At 42.1% G+C, this 22,169-nt stretch overlaps 2 protein-coding genes across 3 annotated transcripts in view; one reads left to right on the plus strand and one right to left on the minus strand.

Annotated features, from left to right (window-relative positions):
* Window positions 1-4,388, minus strand: part of NTMT2 (N-terminal Xaa-Pro-Lys N-methyltransferase 2) — a 37,972-nt gene extending 33,584 nt beyond the window's left edge. Inside the window, exons 1-2 of the mRNA XM_083847753.1 lie at window positions 3,462-4,388; window positions 3,032-3,120 (exon numbers count right to left, since the gene is read on the minus strand). Coding sequence (XP_083703879.1) covers window positions 3,032-3,034 — 3 coding nt within the window. The 5' untranslated portion in view covers window positions 3,035-3,120; window positions 3,462-4,388. The remainder of the gene's footprint in view (window positions 1-3,031; window positions 3,121-3,461) is intronic.
* A 2-nt stretch (window positions 4,389-4,390) lies between these two features.
* KIFAP3 (kinesin associated protein 3) overlaps window positions 4,391-22,169 on the plus strand; it is a 67,354-nt gene continuing 49,575 nt past the window's right edge. The window contains exons 1-11 of one of the 2 annotated variants that reach the window (XM_083847747.1): window positions 4,391-4,547; window positions 9,314-9,445; window positions 10,203-10,357; window positions 11,556-11,611; window positions 12,098-12,239; window positions 13,084-13,131; window positions 13,589-13,688; window positions 14,629-14,753; window positions 15,208-15,306; window positions 16,010-16,188; window positions 18,466-18,628. In XM_083847747.1, the coding sequence (XP_083703873.1) occupies window positions 4,516-4,547; window positions 9,314-9,445; window positions 10,203-10,357; window positions 11,556-11,611; window positions 12,098-12,239; window positions 13,084-13,131; window positions 13,589-13,688; window positions 14,629-14,753; window positions 15,208-15,306; window positions 16,010-16,188; window positions 18,466-18,628 (1,231 nt within the window). In that variant the 5' untranslated portion in view covers window positions 4,391-4,515. The remainder of the gene's footprint in view (window positions 4,548-9,313; window positions 9,446-10,202; window positions 10,358-11,555; window positions 11,612-12,097; window positions 12,240-13,083; window positions 13,132-13,588; window positions 13,689-14,628; window positions 14,754-15,207; window positions 15,307-16,009; window positions 16,189-18,465; window positions 18,629-22,169) is intronic. The other variant, XM_083847748.1, reaches the window with a different exon arrangement.

Here is a 22,169-nt window from a genome sequence, read left to right on the forward strand (position 1 = left end):
CATCTCCCAGCTGACTGTCACGTAAGTTACATTTGTTTTTACAAGTGGCTTTGTTGCGTACATTTTTCCAGTTTCCACTCCAGCCTCGCTGCCATAAATGCTTCTGGGAAGAGCAAGTAGGGTGAAGGGGCAACTGCACTAAAAGAGAGAGAAGTACAGCATCGATGTGGGCTCCTGGTGAGTCTAAAACTGACCCGTCATCGTCCTCCCCAGTAGACTACTTCATCTGTTATCATCAACCACTATACAGATCAAACAAGTTAGTGTAAGAAAAGAAGCCTGGAAGGAATTTACTGTATACTCATCATCCACGTTTTCTTTTCTACATTTGAAACCAGAAGGGACTTTCATGACCATCTAGTTGGCCCTTCGGTATTAATACACATCCAGTGATACCTGCATCAAGACCAGCATACCAGTACCAAGCAGCAGGAATACTTCATGCCCTTAACAACATGAAGTCATCTTTCTTATCTATTCTTACCTTCAGCTGAAGCATTGGAAATTGAAGATAATGGAAAAGATTTTACCTGTAAAGTGCTTTGCAAAATCTTTGCTTTTTTCTAAGAAAACAGACATTGTCTGAGACATTTTTAGTATACAGTTTCTCTTTTGAATATGTTTGAATGAGTAACTTCTTTCAAGTCAAATGACACTTAAGCAACACCACTTCAGCTAAAGTACCTATTCCTTGCTCTTCCTTTGCCTTTTTTTTTTTTGAAAGGCATTTTTTTGTGCAAAGAATTTGATGATCACATGCGGAATCCTTTCCTTTTGGAGGGGAGGGATGAGGAAGAGGGGGAATTCCTGATTTATGATCAAACATAGGCTTGTTCAAGTGTAAAGGAGACCCCTTCTTGCAAACACTTAAGCTGGCACTTAACTTTATTACTGTGGCAAAATTAAGCATGTGCTTGAGTGGTTGCAGAGTCAGAACCATAAAATGTCATGGCCTTTATAGCTCTGAGTCTGCTTTCTGCCTGCTGCATCTAATAAACGTTAAGAGGTGAAATTCTGTCCCCATTGGGGTCAATGGTAAAATTCTCCTTGATTTTATTGGAACCATGATTTTGCATAAGAAATCTGCACCACTGTCACCAAGGTCCCCAAGATGGTATCAGCAGAGAGAGGCAATCTGCTCATTACTATGTGGTCTATTTTATATTTTATCTTTTTGTGTTTTCCTCAGTCTAATTAAAATGAACCCAAACTGAAAGCACATCACTGGCTCTTTGGATAGGGCTACTGCATTTCAAGGATTTAAGAAAACAAGCATAAATGAGATACACGATTTCTAGTGTACCATTTAGAGAATATACTGAAAATACACAACTCACTGTTCTGTTTTGTGTGCCTCGCAGAAAGATTCCCTCTTAAAGGGTTGATCCACTAAGGGAAAAAAAGGTAATGTAGCATCATTGTGGTACATTTTATATATATCAACAATTCTTAGGTCAGCCTTACTTAGGACCTGAGTAAACTGGTATTTTTTCCATAAGTAGCAACCCTCACATTTCAAGTCAGGCACTGAAAGTCTACGTAGATGGTTGCTATTCCACATCATCAGCTGTGGCTGAACTTAGGTACTGCATTCCTGCCTTGCAGGCTTGCGGAGGTGTGCACACAGAGTTTATAACACTCCTGCTGCTGAGGAGCATTGAGGCACAAGATGGCTGAGGTCAGTTTACGACCAGCTGGATATACTTGCTCAGCCAAGTGAGCAAGAGTGCAAGGCCACCAAATGAAGTCGCTTTCACGGAAGTGAGCAATTCTGATTTGAATAAACTAAGGGAGAAAACAGCATACCCTTTGACCTGTAGTGTCTAGTTAAAAGAAAGCTCTGCTTCTCTATGAAGAGATCTGTTTCTTTTCACATGTTTAAAATTTTCTTTTTACATCTAAAACAATGAAAATCTACAGCTAATTTCCCCCACTGGCTAAGTTAGCCGCAAATTGATGCACTTACTTAGGTCAGTGTCAAATTAGATATTGTAAAAAATACAAATCAAGCTCTCCAGAGACCCTTGTTCTCATTTCAGTCAAGTCTCACTTTCAAGGATAACAAGAGCACCTAGTATTTACCAGCATGATCATGTACTTTATTGAAAATGCCCTTCTCTTGTGTAGATGGTCCTGTCACTGCTGATCAAAAAGCCACTTGAGAATCATCTTGATCTATGTCCCAAGATCCATTCAATCAAGAAGAGTTAAGCCAGACTTTCTCTTTGCATATCAAATTTTACTTTGCCTCATCTCATTTCTTCCTTTTAATATAAACTTTAAGCCCAAGGCTCATTACCTTCATGCCTCAATCACTTACTATGTGACAGCACATCAGATCAACATCATCTCTATCCCCCACTGAGTTACATAGCCTAATCACTTAAAATATTTACTCTGAAAGTCATCCTTTCAGATTGCTGTACTTTATTTCTGCTTATAAAAGGTATTACAGAAGTTTACACATAGTTCATTTTTACAAGGCCTAGGAAAATGTCCTGTATTCACCATTTTCCCCTTGAAACCCGTGTACATTCTTTTACCTAAGAGGATGATACAGTCTTTCAGGGAGAGAGTACAAACCTCAGGGTAGGTTTCTTAATTTCTCAAGAGAAAAACTAATCTATTATATTTTAATAATTTTTCTATACAAAAGCAATGTTGGTTCTTTTTCATGATGATGTTGAGAAGTGCTTGGACTGTGCACTTAGTTATATGGTCTGAATTTTTGGGTAGACCCATGTGGAGCCAGGAGTTAGACTCGATGATCCTTATGGGTCCCTTCCAACTCGAGATATTCTATGATTCTATGAAATAACTGGACAGGATTCAATGAAACTTTAAAGCAATTAGAACCCAAGGCATTCTCTGTATGCGGCCTTGTTATAACAAAGGCCCATATAAAGCTCATTGAAGACAATGGAAACATCTTTGTTAACTTCAAAATCAGCCTTAGTATCAATCTGGCTTAGCACCATGATGAATTTATTTAAACTAAGAGAACAAGTAGGAAAAAACAAAACAAACCTACCATGAGACAGGACAGGTGTTGTTCCTACAGCAGGTGTTGCTTCTATGTCACAGTGTATGTTCTGTATATCTGGTTACATCTGGCCGCATCTTGAGAAAAATAAAAAAATCTCAGTTACACTTTCCACAGAGTCCCATCCAGGGTGGCCTGGGGCACTTCCAGGGATGGGGCATTCACAGCTTCTCCGGGCAACCTGTTCTAGTGCCTCACCACCCTCTGAGTGATTATTTGTGTGTACAAGCATACATATTTATGTAATTATGTATATGGTGGTATGGAGCAATGGAGTAACATCGCAATAGCAGCGGCATCACCCTGCAAGGGCATGCTTTCTGCTTGACTCCCTCACTGTTTGAGGATCTGCGCTCTAACAAAGTGGCTGGAAAGCTGTGCAGAGGAAAAGGATCTGGGGGTGTTGGTCAATGCTCACCTGAACATGAGCCGGCAGTGTGCCCAGGTGGCCAGGAAGGCCACCGGCGTCCTGGCTTGTGTCAGGAACAGTGTAGCCAGCAGGACCAGGGAATTGGTAGTTCCCTTGTACTCAGCTCTGGTGAGGCCGCACCTCGAATGCTGTGTTCAGTTTTGGGCCCCTCACTACGAGAAGCACATCAAGGCCCTGGAGTGTGTCCAGAGGAGGGCTATGAAGCTGGTGAAGGGCCTGGAACACAAGTCCTGTGAGGGGTGGCTGAGGGAACTGGGGGTGTTCGGTCTGGAGGGGGCTCAGGGAGACCTCATTGCTCTCTACAACTCCCTGAAAGGAAGGTGTGGGGAGCTGGGGATCCACCTCTTCTCGCAGATAACTAGCGATAGGACTAGAGGGAATGGCCTCAAGTTGCGCCAGGAGAGCTTCAGGTTGGAAATCAGGAGAAGTTTCTTCTCAGAAGAGAACAGTCAGGCATTGGGACGGGTTGCCCAGGGAGGTGGTGGATTCACTGTCCTTGTGTGTGTTTAAGGAAAGGTTGGATATGGTGCTTAGGGACATGGTTTAGTGGGGGATAGTGGTGGTAAGGTGATGGTTAACCAGCTGATCTTGAAGGTCTTTTCCAACCTTAATGATTCCGTAATTCTATGATTCTCACCCCACCAGGCCACTGGCACCGCACTTCTCCTCAAGGCGCCATCTTGTCAGCCCCTCGAGGGGACTAACCCTGAGGCAGCAAGCGGGCAGCTAACAGCTGGGAGCACCCCGAGCGGGGTGGAAGGAACCAGGCACACATTGCCACTGCACCCTGAGGGGACAGAGGGGGACACACGGACCATCCCCGAGCAACGCAGGGAGCCAGCACCCATCTCCCGCCCTCAGGGGGGCTCCGCGCCCGCCCCACAGGCGCAGCCGGGGCCCCGCCGCCCGCATGCGCGTTCGGCCGCCCCGGGCTGAGGCGGCGGCGCCTGCGCGCTGAGGGGCGGCGGGGCGGGGCTGGCGCTCACCCTGGTAACAGCACCGCTGAGGGGCCGCGCCCGGCCCCGGCCTCCCCCCCGCCGCCATGCAGGGCGAGGACGCCCGGTACCTCAAGAGGTAACCGGGACGGGGACGGGGACACCGGCACCGGGGGGTGGAGGCTGAGGGGAGCGGGGTGCGGCGGGGAGGGGGCGGCTGAGGCGCGGCCGGAGGGCTGAGGCGCTGCGGGTTGGGCTCTGGGGGTTGACCTGGTGTCCCCTGAGGTGGGATGGAGGTCGTGGGGTGGGGAGGCGCGAGAAGGGGCTGAGGCGTGGGGTTTTGGTGAGGGGTGAAGCTGTGGAGGTTGAAATTGGGTTTTGGCGGGGGGGGTGGGAGCTAGGAAAAGGGTCGGGGGCTGCTGTGGGTGAGAATGAGGGAAGGGGCGTTGTGTGTGGGGAGGGGAGCGGTTTGGGAGGGGAGGTTTTTGGGATTGAGGAGGTTTGGGAGGTGGTTGGAGGTTGTGGGGTGGGGAGGAAGACGGGCAGGAGGCTTTGGGGTGATGGGGGTGGGTGAATATTTTGGGAAGGGGAGCTGGGGGCTTTGGGGCAAGCTGAGGGGTGATGCCTGGTAGGCAGGGGCTTGGTGGCGGCTGGCTGGGGGGGAGTGAAGGTTGGGAGCTGGGTTTGGGATGGGCGGCATGCTGGTGGCAACTGGCAGGAGGAAGGCTGTATTTTGGAGAGATGCCCTGCTTCAGGATGACCGTGGTGGCACTGTGGTGTGTGTTTGGGTTGAAGCAAGCACAGAGATGAGCGGATGCTATTAGGAGATGAGCGGGGAGGTTTGTAGGGGCTGGGATGGGGCAGGTGATTATGGTGGGGAATGGTGGATGCAGGCTGGGGGGAGATGTTGGGCAGCAAGGGCACATTCAGGTTGCAACAGGGAGCTAAACTGGTTTGGAGGGGATGTTAGAGCACGGCATGGTAGATTGAGGTAATACTAATATCAGGTAATAAGGGGGAAAACAAGTGTTTTGGGATGGTAAACTGAGGGTGGGAAGATGATTGTTGTGAGAAGTGAGCTGTGGTACAAGTCCATGTAGAAGCAGATTGGGAGGAAAGGATGGGGTGACAAGGTGAGGGATAAAAGGGTGAGATGGGGGATTGTTGGAGGGGGTGCGAGCGGGTGGCATTGGTTGTGGGGTAGGTTCTGTCTGGAGGAGGGGAAGTGGAGTGTGAGTTGAGGCTTGAAGAGGGCAAAGTGACAGAACGGGAAGAGACAGTAAGGAATAGCTAGGGATGGGTCATGGATGGGGAGGAAGGCTCGATGGGGGCAGCATGGCTAAGAAAGGAGAGTGTTTCCACCCACTCTGAGGGGTCCCGATGATCTGATGATCCTGAGGGGTCACCATGGCATATACAGCGGGTGATCTGCACTTGATGTTAGGGATGTGATGGATGAATGGTGCCTTCGTCTATTTGGCAGTGAGGCTAGTCAGCCGACAAATTAGGCGTCCGATTAGGCAAACGTTAGATCTCTATCAGTTGTTTCAGAGCAAAAGCACTAGCTAGCAACCCCACAAGGTGTCAGGCCACGAAAGCCTCTTTTAGACTTGATGTGTGAACAGTGTCACTTTCTCTCACCATGTGGGTGATTTTACCCATCACACCTTGAATTCTGTGGAGTTCCTGAAATCTTCCCTTTCCTTCCCATGGTATTCAGTAGCATTTGTAGAAGTTGCTGTTAGGCTGTCTGGGTTTTGCTTTTTTCCCCAGTATGCCACGTATTAAGATCTTTAATCGAAAATGGTGGAAAAAACTCCTGATATTTTTTGATGAGCATTAGATGATGTTACATGACATTCTGGCATATAAATGTGATAACAGGTAAAATTCCAAGGGCTGCCTGTACGGAAATAGCTGCAGTGTCACAACAGTACCCATTTCTAGCCTTGCATATTCTGTTTGTGCCATCTTATGTGACCTTGCACGAATCTTCTTTATGTAATTATCACTGCGACAAGCATCGTTATTTTTCTTTTTAGAGAGCAACCCAAAAAACAGCTGAAGTGCTGTTTAAGATGACTAGGCTCGTGTGCAAGTCTGGAGTTTCTCTGGTCTCTGTTTCCCTTTGTCGTCCTCCATGAGCAGCCCCCCTTCCACCATCAGACTCGCTAGGATTTGTTATTGGATTTTCAGCCTTATCCACGTGCGCGATTTGTGCCACTTTTAATTAGGATAGCTTGGTTTTGCTTTTTCCCCCTGAAGGAATTAGTCGATAAAGGGCATTCACACACCGGCTTTGGCTGTGTGAGCTCAGCTGGCACAGCTTTTGTCTGTAGCAAAGGCCTTCCTCTTTTAAACCTTTAATAGAGTGGGATTCTTGTTGACAAAGCAGGCAGTGAAGGGGGAGGACAGGCAGATGTGTGCAGGAGTTCCCCAGTGCATTGCTGCTTCCACCAGCTGCGAGGATGTCTGTATGTTTAAATGTTTTATGAAATTACTGGATGCTTACAAACTGAAGATGGATAGAAAAATCGGTAAAGTAGATGTTTGTTGATTGGGGGAGTTCTTTAAATCAGGATTTTTTTTAATTTTTTTTTTGGATGGTGCTGGCAGTCTGAATGCAGTGATCTCCAAACAGAACACAGATTTAGTGGCAGCGTGGTGCACTTCAGCGTAGGTCTCCAGGCAGTTCACAAGATAAGGTTTTTCAGAGGGGGGAGGTTAGATGTGAATTGATTTGTGAATCACTTAGCCAGGAAGTAGCTCAGACAGCGAGGGTGGTTATCAGGACGAGAGGACAGAAAATCTCTGCAGCTGTAAGTTCACCAGCTTACCCATCTGTCCCTCGTAAGAGGAAAAAATACAGGAAATGCTAAAACTGTTTAAGCAGTCTTAGGCCGAGGTTCTGCTGTTGCTAAGCTCATCAGTGGTTTACTGCTGCCAAAAGGAGGTCTCAAGGCTTCCTTTTTATCCCTGCTCATAGCTAGGAAGTGTTATTCCCTTTCTACAGAGCACTTCAGTAGAGTAAAAGTGGAAAAACTCCCTCTGCCCCAAACATAACGAGTTTTCTGTTGGATTGCTGCAAGTGGCTGTGGAAGGGTTTGATGATCACTCATGCTGAACCAAGGTGTCTGCCAGGAGCAGGGAAACGATGGGAAGATCAAATCCTTTTCAGTGATGAGTTGTTAGTTCAGCTTAGTTCTTGTAAAACTATACCCAACTCCTTCAGGCCTGTCTTCCACCGATCCCTTTCTTTTATCTAAAAATGATGAAGGACTTAATAGGGGTTTGACTGTCAAGAGGAGTGTTTTGTGGCTAGGATCTCCTGGTAGGTGTAAATATGGGGGAAATATTTTTGGCTGTGAGGAGAGAAAGCTGCTTTCTTTTGAAATAGATTTCCCATAAGCTGTCTGCCTTGCAAGGCTGGACCTCTTGAGGCTTTTGTATGAAAACAGAGAACAGACTGACATGAAGCATCCGCTTCAGAGTACAGTTAAAGGAAAAAAAAAAAGTCTCGTCAAAAATGTTAAGTGATAATTGTAGTTTTGCTATGGTCTCATCAAGGAGGATGTTGCTCTTTAGCAGCGAGCTATATTTGTTTGCCCTGTAGTTTTAAGTCTTTAAGGCTTGTAGTTGAACTAGGCTCTCTGTTTCCCAGTCCTTTCCGTGGTTTGTGGGGTTATTTGGGCAGCTGTTAATCTTAAGAAAAAGGTATTTTTTGCAGTTGCATCTCTGCAGAAGGGAAAACAGACACCATAGCAGCTGAGTGGATGGAGGCATGCATTCCAAACATTTTGTACAGAGAGTGGTTACACCAAAGGCTGCATCCAGATTTACTAACTTTTCTAAGCCTCTGTGAGGCTTACGAGGTTTCCTTTGATCATCGACCCTGTGCCACAGCTGGCTGACACCTCTCTTATGATGATACTTGTGAAGACAGCCACCTGTAAATCTCTTTACTGACATGATCTGATGTAAAAACAAAACCCAAACACGTTAGGATTTTTTGTTTTACCTGCAGTGTTTTAGCAGCTTGGTTTGTGGTGTAGTTGTACGTACTCTAGTGGCAGTACCAAGGGGGAAAGGCAAGTGTCGGGTTAAAGACAGACATGTAACTGTTTTTTCCGGGTGAGGTTCTGCCATCAGTTGAAAACATGGCCAAACGTAGCCCTTGTAGCTGTGTGACCAGAGTTGCTGGCACAAAGAAGCAAGCAGGACAGGCGCTTTTGGCAGTGACAAACCCAGCTGGCTTTTCCCAACTGCCTGTAGCTGTAGTAAAGCAGCTACCCGTGCTTGATTTATACCTATTGATGCCAGCTGCTGATCTGGTAATTGCCTAAACCTGGCAACAAGCACAGCGAGGTGAAGATGTCTATGCTTCGGGAGAGAATAGTGAATTTGGAATTAAAAATCAATTACAAATAAGTAGAACTGTCAAGATTTAGCTATGCCTACCAAGACAGTCTTTGGGCAAAAATTCTCCTTCGTAAGCGGCAGTACTTGTCCCACTAGGTCGATGCCATTAGCGGAAGATTTTGAAATACTGGTGAGGGAATCAGCTGGGTAATTCACCTTCCCTGTGAAGTACATCTTTTTCCTTATCGTGGTTCCTTAAGAGAGCTGTGAGACTTAATTAAAGATTAATCCTCTTTCTTCCGTGTTTGACTTCCATGACTAAGAATGGCCAATGATTTGGGTGTTTCTGTACATACTAGAGGCAGTGCTTGAGAACTATGGTACAGCTGTCTGAAATGAAGAAATGTGGTACAGAAGGAGAGCAATGCTTGCGTTAAGGATATGAATAGAACTGGAAATGGGTCGTTGTTAGTGATCTATATTCCGGCATGTTTTTTGAGGCTTTCAATTGATCAGTAATTCATTTTTTTTTCCTCTTTGTGGCAGGAAGGTAAAAGGAGGCAACATAGATGTGCATCCATCTGAGAAAGCCCTCATTGTTCACTATGAAGTGGAAGCAACGATTCTGGGAGAGATGGGAGACCCCATGCTGGGGGAGCGCAAAGAATGCCAGAAAATGTAAGGTCATAAGTTCTGATAACTTATCTGGTTTTACAAGCCATAAATTCAGTAACTCAGAGTATCACCAGCCTGTAAGAAATAATAGGTTTTAATCTTTGTACAACTTAGCACTAGATTAACAGAGGGTTTAGAAGGCGTGAAGTAATGTGCCTAGGAGAGCTGACATCTAAAACATGTTGTAAACTGGTTTTTATCTGTGTACTTTAAGGTGTTTTGTAAATAAAAGTGATTATTCCCGTTCTACATGCTGGAAACATGAGGCACAGAAAAGTGAAATGTTTGGCTCCTACTCAAGTGATGGCTAACGTTGGAGCATGCAGTACTGTTGAACCTTCTGGCAGCCTTATACTCTAGCTGTTAGCCTGCATATCTCCTGTTCTTTCAGTCCATCTACTGCTACTGATTTTGCTGTGGCATCTACATTTTAGATTTGGTGTTTTTCTTCTGAGTGTTAAAATATTCCCTATTGAAAAAATCCAGAGAACTATTGTAATATTTATTTCTAAGCTGCAAGTGTTGCTGTTTGTCAGCTGATGGACATTTGTGCTCTGTCAAATCTGGTTGACAGTTACCTACCCTTTAGGACTGTAGAGAACCGCTGCTTTCACGTTACCCGTGTAAGCCACGGCACAGACATTGGGGATATCTGGATTATTTCTGCCTCAACAAATTCCTGATTGTGTAAGCTTAAATCAAAGGACTCAGGACACAAATATCTTAAAACTGAGAAGAGACCTGTCTGACTCTGTTGCAGCATTCGGCTAAAGAGTCTTAATGCAAACACAGACATTGCTTCCCTGGCTCGAAAGGTGGTTGAAGAATGCAAGCTCATTCACCCCTCCAAGCTTGCAGAAGTAGAACAGCTGTTGTACTATTTACAGAATCGCAGAGATGCCTCAGCTGGAAAAGGTAAATAACTCAAGAACAAAGTAGCTTGGGACTGGGTTGCTTCAATATGGAAAACAGCAGCGTGAGGCTTTCCTTAGCTGACATCTTGATGTACAAGCTCTCCAGAGATGAGAATGGGGAAGATTTCTAGTTATACCACGCTTGGAAACAATGACAGTCGTGGAGTGAGGTCTGTGTGTGGGAAACTGTCATGTTACCAACCAAAATATCTTTTTTGGTTAAGCTTAGTATTGGTATTTATTGCTGGCTGCCCTGTGCTTTAGCAAGACTTGAGAGGTACAAATTCCACTGTTCGGTGCAGCCTCTTCATGTTGCATCTGCCCTTGCAATGACATCAAAGACCGTTAGGAGGATCTTCCTAAAAAGATCTCAGTCATCACCTGGTGCAAGGCAGGGATAGTGTTCCTTGGCAGAATTCACACTGTCTGTAAAGGTGGGGTGAGGAGTTTTACAGCCTGACGAGCTTTGGTACAGTGTAGCAGCTTGGGGTAATACTCGTGTCTGAACTTCTTAAGTTCCTGGTGAACAAGTTACTGAGTACAATAATTCTCTGCTCTGATGCCGAGGCATCTTGATGGTCATCCTGAGTGTCTTAAGTTTAAGATAAACGTTCTGCTCAAGGGATGATTTCATGCTTAGCATCTGATTGTGCGTTATCTCAGCCATGGGTGGCAAGGTTTCTTGCAGTCATGAAATGGTAAGCTCTGTTCTCAAGTAGAATTTGAGAACTTTCAAATACATGGAATGAGTTGAAAACAAAGATTAATGTTACTTACATGCTTTGTGATTGCTTCAGGTGTTTTGCCCTCTTTTATTCTATGTATGCTTGTCATGGTGTATCACAGGGCAGCTTTGCCACAGTGTGCAAGCAGAATCAAAGCTGTTAAGGTATCTCAGTATGGAAGTGAGTTCAGTTGCTCTGAACTTGCAGTAGGGCTTATTGCCCTCTCTCTGCCCAGCTAACTGGGCTGTAACTGGTCCTTTAGGCTGAGGAGTCGAAGGCATATGAGGATTTATCTCGTTCTCTGCGGGCTGGTTAGTTTCAGAAACCTGGCATACCCAGCAGTGTTGGTCTGACAGGTCGGCTGGACGCAAGAGAACTTTGACCTTGATTTTACCAGAATGTAGACCGTAGAAATAGTATATTTTGGTCTGTGAATATGTCTAAGTTAACTGCAACTGTGTCTTTTCATTGTAGAAAAGAAAGAGAAATCCAGTAAGCCAAAAGATCCGCCCCCATTTGAAGGCATGGAGGTAAATATTGGTGTTAGATGAGAAATGAAGAAAACACTTACTAACAAAATAAGTGGTTATATAAGTGGGGAGGAGAAAAGTTTAATGCTGGTTTTTTTTTTTCGTTTTTTAAACAAAGAACTTGGTTTAGAAATATTGCACAATGGAATAAAAATCGTCTCCATAAAGGGTAAAATATTTGACTTGCCTACTTCCCCCTCCAACTATAGCACGCAGCAGGACAGCAAGTGAGGTCTGGAACATAGGACAGGATGCAGGGAGTCATGTCTGAGCATCCTTTGTTTTTTTGTAATTAAATCTTCTCAGATTTCCTGGTGTTCATTGGCAGTGATTCTGGATCTGTTTTTTTTTTCTCGTTTTATTTTTTCCAAACATCTTAACTCAAAGCTGTGTGCTCTTTTGTCTTGTGACCGAAACACATTGTGATCAATCGTGTTGAATTGATATCTCTTTATCTGCAAAACCGTTGCTTATGACTGCTTTCAGATTGATGAAGTTGCCAATATCAATGACATGGATGAGTACATTGAGTTACTGTATGAGGACATTCCTGACAAGGTGCGCGGCTCTGCCCTCATCTTGCAGCTTGCTAGGAATCCTGATAATCTGGAAGAACTGCTTATCAACGGTAACAAGGGATTTAAACTTTTCTTAATGCTGTGCTGTTTTTGTGGAGCTTTCTTGAGGGAAAAGCAGTTCACCTTTCATTTAAGATTTTCTGTAGTTCGCTATATACTGTAGTTATGCTTTATGCTTGTCCTCAGTAATATGCTAGACTGATTTTAATTTCATAATAAAAACTGGCCGTCAAACTTCAGTTAGATCTCTGTACAAATGGATGCATTTTAGGTTGTTCTTAGGTGGCTCTAGACCAGAAATCCTCCAAGTCTCAATAGGTGTCATCTGTTTTTTCTGATCCTACTTTTTTTAATCCTAAGTTGGCACTGGTGCTGGAAACAACAAAAAAAAGTACCCTGAAGATCAGACTGTAGATGAAATGTTTTGAAAATGAGATCTGCAGTCTGACATAATTATAGCTGTTGAGTTTCCAAAAGAATTAATAAACTGAATGTGGATGCATCACCCACTTATTTCACTGTTTAGCATACTCCTCTTGTTTAAGATGGATCCATTTTAAAATCGTATTAGAATTTATAAGACATTGACATTAGTGTCATTATGTCTGCATATGTATTCCACACTGAAGTAGCTCTCAAAATGTGCCTGGTAGAACACCTAATGTGTGTTTGTAAATACATGTGTACCTGTGCATACACACATTTCCTGTTGCCTCCTTTCCACAGAGGTATGAAAAAAAGCCCTTGTAATGTGAAAAAGAAAGTCAAGCAAACAAAAAACAAACACAACCCAAAACAGACTTCCAAAGGGAGGGTGTCTTGTTAATATAGTCCTTTTTTTTCCTTGCATCCTTTATATATTTTATTGATCCTTCTGCCTCCTCGTTCCTCAAGTTTGTGATGACTTCAGCATGTGCTTTACCCGTTCTGCAATGTCTGCAAGTAAGATTATTCCAAGAATTGGAATGGGAGTACATAAACAGAAAGTAATGGATGAAAAAATTGTAGTCATAGATTTAGGTGGAATTTAAGGGGAATTTGGAAGTGAATGTGTTGATGTTGTCAATAGGGGCCACAGTGTAATATGTAACATGGGTGGCAGAGGCGATGGCATCTTAGGGTCAGTAGCAGGTTTAAGATGACTAATGTTTGGTTGCAGTATCCTTGCGTGTCACCTCCTCTTAGGGTTTGTATCTGGATGGCTGCTCAGGGTACTCTTTATGTTAGTACCACCTGCAAACAGAATTTTTGAACAGTGTTACACATTAAAGTGAGATAGATCTGAAAATCATCCATTAAAAATGATAGATGTAGAATAAAGTGTATTCAAATTCTGTCTTACGAGATAAAAGGAGGGAGGTGAAATGCTAATGCTCATCCCAATCTCGTTTTCCTTCAGAAACTGCCCTGGGTGCACTGGCTAGAGTGCTGAGGGAAGACTGGAAACAAAGCGTGGAACTTGCTACCAATATAATTTATATTTTCTTCTGTTTTTCAAGGTAAGTTCAGGGCCCTGTGTGTAGGAACATCAGGAACTTTTCTGTGCTTGGTGGCTTTTCATTTGTTCTTTGCACTGCATTACAACACCTCACTGAAACAGGGTAAAATTTTTTTGAGTTTGGAACACACGTTTTAAATGACAGAACTGAGGCACAGAAAGAATCTCCTTGGCAAGGCAGTGTGTGGTAGAGCTGGGAAGAAAGTAGTAAGAATTTTGACCTATAGGTAAGAGGCTGCGTTGCTATCTTGTATTTTCTTCAGCATTCCTACAGGGAAGAAGCAGCATTCAAAACTGAAGTGAGTGTTTGTTCTTAATGAGATATGCCAGCATTTCAGCATACCCTGACTAGAAAATAATTCAAATGGAATTTGCATTGTGACTTGATTTTAGATCTCAATTATATTTTTTGAGAGTAGAGGGTCCTCTGAAGTGCTTCAGATATAGAAAAAAGGGCTGACTGGAAAACATTCTCCTGTATGCGTGAAATTTGTTTTTATTTTGACTTGGAACAACACTTGGAGATGTTGGAGTTTTCATCCCATTAGAAGGAAGAAAAAGTTTCCATTTGGGTCCATAATATTAAATCAAAAAGGCAAAACATTTATTTCTGTATTTCCTTTTAAATTCATGTTATTAAGCATTATCACTATAAGAACTATATTTCCTCTTGAAAATTGTTTTGCTTTGACAACTCTATTGTGAAAACGCTTGCTTGCACTTCTGAAAACTTGAAAAAATATTCATGTTTTGGGGAGTTGTTTGTTTTGAAATAATTTTCCTATAAAAGCATGCTATAAGAGGGCAGAGAAGTAAATACCTGCTTGTTTTTTTATGATAATTAGGTGATGGTGTTGGGACTTTGCCACCCTAGATGCCAAAACAGTTTTGAGGTTGTTTGCATATATTTTTTACTCAGAGGTGTTTTTTCTTCAATGTAGTTTTTCTCAGTTTCATGGAATAATCACACACTACAAAATCGGAGCTCTGTGTATGAATATCATAGACCATGAGCTGAAGAGACATGAGCTTTGGCAGGAAGAACTTGCTAAAAAGAAGAAAGCTGATATCCTTTTGGTATGCTGGGGCAGCTTGAGGGCTTTTGACTTCTCTTGATGGCTGTTGTCGAGTTACACAAGATCAGCATAGAGCAACTTCAGTGGAAGCAGTGGAAATATAATTGTTGGTACAAAAAAATCAGACGTGGGAAGTTTGAATCTGTTGAAGAGATTATTTGAAGGCTATGAGAACAACACAAGAAAAACGATTTATTGTTTTGTGTAGTGTATTGTATAGTGTACTATTGTATAAGCAGTATGTCTTAGAAACTTTTTTTTTGACTATTAAGATGTAATACATCCAAGACTTGGGGAGTATAGGGGGGTGAATCAGTGTTGATTAGAGGTGTAGCAAGGTGTGGCTGAGGTGGTGTCTTTCCACTGGCTGAATAACGCATCTGAGGACAATGGTCATCCAGGCTATGTAACTTCTATCTGAACTCCTTAACTTCTGTAATTTACTTGATGAAGATCCTGAAAACCAAACCCTGAAAAAGGACTATGAGAAAACTTATAAGAAATACCAAGGGCTGGTTGTCAAGCAGGAACAGCTACTCAGAGGTATGGAATCCAAATAGCAAAGTATTTCTTTATTGGTTAGTGTGGGTAGAGGGTTTTATTCAGATGATTGTTATAACCATGACAACTTAAACATACTGAATGTGTATATGAATGTGGAATATCTTGCCAAGGAATAGGGAGAAGACGAGTACTTAATTAGATTGACAGTATGCTAACAATTCTCCATGTGATCTGTCAGTCTTAGAGAAAACAGCAAAAGCGATCAGCTTAACTTTTCTTTGCTAGTGATGTTGGGGGTGGTGGTGGTGGTTTTTTGATTGTTTTGGTCTGTTTGAGTTATTTATTTTTAAGTTGGCCTTCATCTGACTCAGGTTGAATACCTTCTACCCTGTCTCAGTTTTTGTATTCAAATATACTTAATGTCAGACTGATATGGTCTGAGTGGCAGAGCTTTCCTGGGAAAACTTTCTAATGGCTCCCATTGGAATTGAAAGAAAAAAAAAGCTTCTAGTGATCATAGTCTACGATTTTATTTTTTTACAAAACCACTGTTAGAACTAATTTTTTTAATGCTTTCTAAACAGGAATAAAAAGCGTTCATGATCAATTTTGTTTAAAATGCATTGGGAAGTGAGTGGAATGCTTCTGAAAGTCTTGTCTTAAGCACTTAATGTGTATGTGGAGACCCACTTAGTTCGATTGTCTTTGACCTGTTGGTATGATTTATGTTGGACTCTGTTAGTTGCACTTTACCTGCTCCTGAATCTCGCGGAGGATACTCGCACTGAGCTGAAGATGCGAAACAAGAACATTGTCCATATGTTAGTGAAAGCACTGGACCGTGATAATTTTGAGCTGCTTATCCTGGTTGTATCTTTCTTGAAGAAACTCAGCATTTTTATGGAGAACAAAAACGATATGGTAAGGCTTGTAGTACTCCAGTGCAGTGTTCGAAAACTGTATGCAGTCTCTGAAAACATTGTGTGGGTGGAAGGAAGAGGGAGATACGTCTTTTGCCACCCTGATTCTGTAGCCCTGATTATCTTCTCTCCTTATGAGAAAATTAGTAAAAAGAAATACAACATGCTGCAAAAATTTCTGAAGGGCTGTTATCCCAGACAGACTGAAGCTAACTCAAAATATGATATATGGAGTTCCAAATTTTTAACTTAGCACCCCAAAATTTTATCATATGCATGCTTCTAGAGATGTCCATGATCCTTTCCCTAAACTTGACTTTTCTGACAACATATTGTTTCTGCTATGTGTTGTCTTGGAAAAACAGTGAACCTTTTGTGGTTTGCTAGACTAGTCTACTACGTTCCTAAGTTATCTTTGTCTTCTAAGAAGGAAGGTGCCTTTAACTTTTGTAGATGAAATCTCAAACTTCTGAAACTGTAGACTTTTTTCTTCCTGAAAAAACGTCCTTAAGTTCTAGCCAAGTATTTGATTTACTGAATTCCCAGTGGATTTTAGTAGATACGCACCTTCATTTCTATGCCTTTATGACAGTTATTTAAATAAAAATGATAGATTTTCCTTATCCAAGAGGTAATCTGAGATTAATGTTATATTTAGGAGATTAAAAGATTTATGTAATAGAAAATTAATTGCAACTTTGTAACTGGAACTATCACACACGTGCATATGCATTGAACACGGTAGACAACATGTATCCCACCTATTTATATGGGAATATCCTGTTTCTTAACAAAAATAAGATGCAAAGTATCTGTGTTGGAGGAATATAGACTATTTATCAGGTGTTTGGTCTTAGATTTCTTTTATAGCTGTGTAGTGCCCTGAAGGACTTTATTAGGAAAATAAGGATAAGCTCTACAGCCTACTTATTTGTTGGCATGCTTTACACATTCCATCCGATTCCATGGAAAGACAAATGAAACAAAATTGTTGAGTTTACTTTATTGCATAGTGTTTGAAATGTTTTGAAAAGGCTTTTAAAAAGGTTTGTATGCTACAAGTCGGCTGTCTGTTTGATAAAAGATGCATGCTTTTTTTTCCTCCAAAGCATTATTAAGGAAGGTACCTATGAAGGAGATGTTCTAATACGTTTATTAGGCTATAACACACAAATATTGAAGGCAAAAATGAGCTAAGACTAGCTGTGCAATGTCTGTTTCTAAGTAAAACTAAATAATCTGCTTATTTATAGCACATTCTTTCCTTTGGTATTCAAGTGCTGTATTAAATTCAAAGCAGTGAAGTAGGAGTTCTTGGTATCTGATTGTTTTTGATCAAAGGTATCCAGTTGTTTGATTATTGTCCTATGCCACGTGAGGAGAACTGTAGTTTCTTTTTTTAGAATTAATTCTCTGTGTATTTGTAACTGGAGGGCCAGTTACATCCATATATAAGTTTGAAGAATACTAAATAATTTTATGTTGCTCCTTCTCGCCAAAGAAGGTTCTGGGAGACAAAGAATGCTTTTAAAAGATTTTTATCAAATAAAAGCAGAGAAATGATGTTTAAAAGATGATAAAAAGCTTTCTGAAGTCTTGCCAGTCAATGCTCAGATGTCTTTTCTGGCTGGTAATGTGAACATGATCTCAGGATCTGATACCACTTCTCAGTTCCTGGATTCCACTTTTTAATTTGGAAGTGATACATGTTTCAAGATGACTTTCATACTTCTATTAAATTAACATACAGGAAGGCTCATGTCTTTTCTGAGAGCACATGCAAAGCTCTGGCTAGGGGTTCATTTCAAATTCATAAGGAAAGGTCTCAAGCTCCTTTTGGATGCCAATTCTGGCTTTTTTGGTGGGGTATCTTTTACTTTAATATCAGTTGCTCCAGGGTTGCTCCCACTTAAATTGGTTCACCACTCTCCATGTATGCCTGCCTTCCACCCCTATCTAGTCTTGCAAGTGATTTCTTCAGATGACATTCTTACAGTATTCTAATCATGGAGAATATTTCCAAGGCATCTGAACCGTTTGGCTGATTTTTTTTTGAATCAACATGACACAGCAAACCAATCTAGAATACTTCAAGCACGAAGATGTATGTGAAGCTGCTTGAGATGAAAATGTATTGATGGTTACTGTTGCGGGTACAAATTGCATGTCCACGTGTGCATGGTTGCATGTGAATCTGTAGCACACTGAGAGGGCTTTTACCTTGAAGACAAAGCTAAGTTTGGATGGATTATGGGTTTTTCTTTTTCTTGATATACAGGTAGAAATGGATATTGTTGAAAAACTTGTGAAAATGGTACCTTGTGAACATGAAGACCTGTTGAACATCACTCTTCGGCTCTTACTAAATCTCTCGTTTGACACAGGCCTGAGAAATAAAATGGTGCAAGTTGGTCTGCTCCCCAAACTCACTGCGCTCCTAGGTATGTTTTGTTCCAACACAGACATTTCAGCAGGGATAGCAAAGCTGTTTGCATCATGATGTAGTGTGCCTAAAAATTGCTGGGTCGCTTCTCTCTTTGCCAAGGAACTCTCACCACACCCAACTTTTTATCATTCAAATCATCTTTCCAGATGCAGGTTTAGATGGAAGTCTAAAATAATGCAGTTGCCAGTAGATTTATTCCTAGGTTCTCTTAAGCTCTTGAATGAGTCTTCTGGTCTTTAAAAATAGCTTTGATTGCTAACTGAGAATCATTTGAGCTGACACATGGATGATGCTTGTAATATTAGAGGAACACCTAGGAAAAATAGCCAACCACTTCAGGGAGCTTAGCTGATGAAGCTACCAGCTACCTCTGGTTTTTATGAAGCTGGTTATATGTTCTGCCTCACGTTACCATAGTGGTCTAAATAAAAAGATTAGAAGCTTCCAGGCATTGTCAGCCTCAACTCTAGACAGTACTGATTTTTAGACTTCCAGCTTGACGGTCTAATTTATGTTACGATCACGTGCATACTTCTGATGCAAGCAAAACTTTTTGTTGCCTATAGGGGAAATCTATGGAGACAATAAGGTGGCCAGAAAAAGCAGAGGATTATCTGATCACTGTTGTGTATTGGAGCTCTCGAGACGGAGCTTTTATTACTCCCTGTATGTTCTTTGGCTGATGCTATCTAGAAGCTGCTCTGGTAGATTTACAAAAAGGTTTAGTATGATTTGGCTGTAAGGATTGCTGAGTGCTCATTTTTAAGTGGGAGTTGAGGATCTTGTATTGTGGAGCCCTAAATGCATAAAACACTGCAAGACATCGTTTAAGTTTTCTGTGATATGTTGGGTTTGGGATATATTCAGTCCAACACAGCTGGTGTATCCAGATGTAATGGAACAAGTGGAATGCAACAGTGAAACTGAGCTTTCTCTTCTACCTTTGTGTAGTCTCTAGGGATTATTTGCTTTCTCAATTTTACAATCAGCCTCAGCACGGCCTTATTGCTGTTTAGTATGCAAGTTAATACCATGAAAACTTACACTGATTTGGAAACCCTAATCCTGTCAGTGATTAATGTAGTGGCTATCTGATATATTCTGAAGTTCCTTAGATCTTTCTATTCCTTCTGCCTCACAATCATGCTTTTACTTAATATCCTCCCCTGGGCTGAGCTAGGAAGAAGAAAAATGGCATTTGGAATCCCTCTGTACTTTTTTTCCTTATCCTGGCGACAGTGACAGTTCTCAGAAAAGTAGACTGAGAAGTGGAAGCTGGTCAGAAAATATATTCTCTCATTTGAGAGGGGTCTTGCTAGGTAGTCTGGTTCGGCTTGGATGATGGCTTCTGGGTACCAGTCACCCCAGGCAATGGCATAACTCATATCACCGAAGTCCCTGCTCCCAAGAATCCCCCATTTGATACTAGAGTCAGACTAAACTCAGCAGTTAGATATCTGCTCTCTAGTGTCTGATTCTAATGTGGAGAGGAGAATTTATCTTCAAATGCCATTCACTTGGACTTGAGCATAGGCCTCTTCAGAAGATCTGGCTGCGAAAATCAGAGTCTGTTCCTGAAGTGGCTGTTAAGGTGATCTATGGCAAGTTTTGCTAGCACAGACAGTGAAGCTTCTGGAAGTACTTGACTCCGTGGACAGTCCTTCTTCCCTTGAGTTGGAAGATTTCAACCCATTTTTTTGTGGTTGGAGGCAAGTGCAGTCTGACCTATCTCCCCCCCGTAGAATCATTTGATACTTATTTTGTGGTGTGCTAATTAGAAAATGTAGGTGGAAATATTGTCAATTACTTTGTTTTTTAAGTCAGCTCTGTGATTCGCGAGACCTGTCTTGATATGGTGATTCATATAATTCTCCAACTCATCACTTTGTGTATCCTGGCTCAAGGAAGGCTGTAACCTTAATAATAAAATAATCGTGTGCTAGGTGCCCCTTTTATGCAGGTTACTTGGGCATTAAACACACATTATTCAAGTCAGTACCCTTCAGCTTACATTTGCAGGTCACCTTAAAGTGCTAACACATCTCAGCAGCTGTTGACAAGTTACCATACAGATCCTAATGCCAAGAGGTCAAGTTTGTTGACTCAGCCTACTGAAATTTAACATTTGTGCATGCTGTGCCTTTCAGTCTTTAGCTCTGGGTTTGAGATGAGTATAAATTAAGTGTAGTAGGTGTTTCAGGGGAGAGCTGAGATTGCAAGGAAGGAAAGGACAGGATTTGTCAAGCAGAAGTTTAGGACGGAGCACTGAGATGACTTTCTTTGACAGTCTGCGGTCCTGGAGGATGTGCAGCTTTGCCAAGCGACTTGTGGTGGCTTGGGAGCAGGAGGGCTACAAACGTAGTTTGAGTCTGAAAGTGGAAGAGGTGGAATGGCTTCAACTGAGCTAGCAAAGGAATGGACCAAGTATGGCATGGATATATCAGAGAAGGACCATCATCTTTGCCCCTCTTTCCAGCATGTTGAGGCTGCTGTTGAAAGCACAGACATGAGAAATTCTGCTTAGTTTTGTTTCCATTTTAATTAGCCTTTTCTTTTTAATAGTGCCAGTGCCTGCTTCCCCATTTAGCTTTGCCAGTCAACACTACTTGCTAGTTTTCGCGGCTTCTCTTCACAAGTCTGAAGTATTGTATGTGACAAAACTCCTCTTGTTCCCTCCAGGCACCCAAGTTAATCAACTACAGCTGATCTTTGTTATGCTCAATCTCAAAGAACTGGGTGCAGTTGAGGGAAATCTGGCTTCAGACTTGCTGATCAGAAGCTGGAGCAGAGCTGTGGAGGCCTGTGGGATATAGCCTGTTGTATTCAGGTTTTTCCATACACGAGCTACTTGAAGAGGTATGGAAAGAGATTTTGTTAATTGTGTGACTTCACTTCTTTAATAAAATCTTGTACTTGGTGGTCACCAGGGTCTTGCTGAGAACTTTGTGATGATGGCCTTGCTTAAGTACTTAAAAATCGTTTTTAGTGATCTTTCTTTTTTATACATTTACCATGTGATTGTTTTATGTGCCAGAAGTGTAATTTCAGTGGACTAAGGTGAGAATTTGGGTAAATTCAACAAGTGGTTAAACTACTTGCTTTCCCGAGATGTGAAATTTCCCGAGATGTGAAAAACCCAGATTCAGTGCCTCTAATCATCACCTTGGAAAGAGAAACCAAAGCTGTACACAACAGAATATTGTGTGGAAGCTTGCTTTGCTCTTGCACTGCTCTCATTTTGCTCCGCATGGCATAATTCATGCGGAGCGTATGAGTGACTTGCTCCAAGTACAGTAGAGTTTGATGGCTAGTCTATTTGCTTGTGGAAAGTATTGTCATTGAAAGGGTGAAGTGTAGAGCTGAACTTTTAAAGAAAGGATCTGAATTTGTTTTCTTAATCCCTGTGAGCATTCTTCCAGTGTTGGACAAAAGGGAAATGTTACCGTTTTTCATAATCCTAGCCTTGTGTGATTGGTTTCTAAAGTAAATGCCCTGGCAGCAAACAGGAGAAAAACATTGTCTACAAGGAAGAATAA

This window comes from Anser anser (assembly GCF_964211835.1).
Source record: "Anser anser genome assembly, chromosome: 8".
NCBI lineage: Eukaryota > Metazoa > Chordata > Aves > Anseriformes > Anatidae > Anser > Anser anser.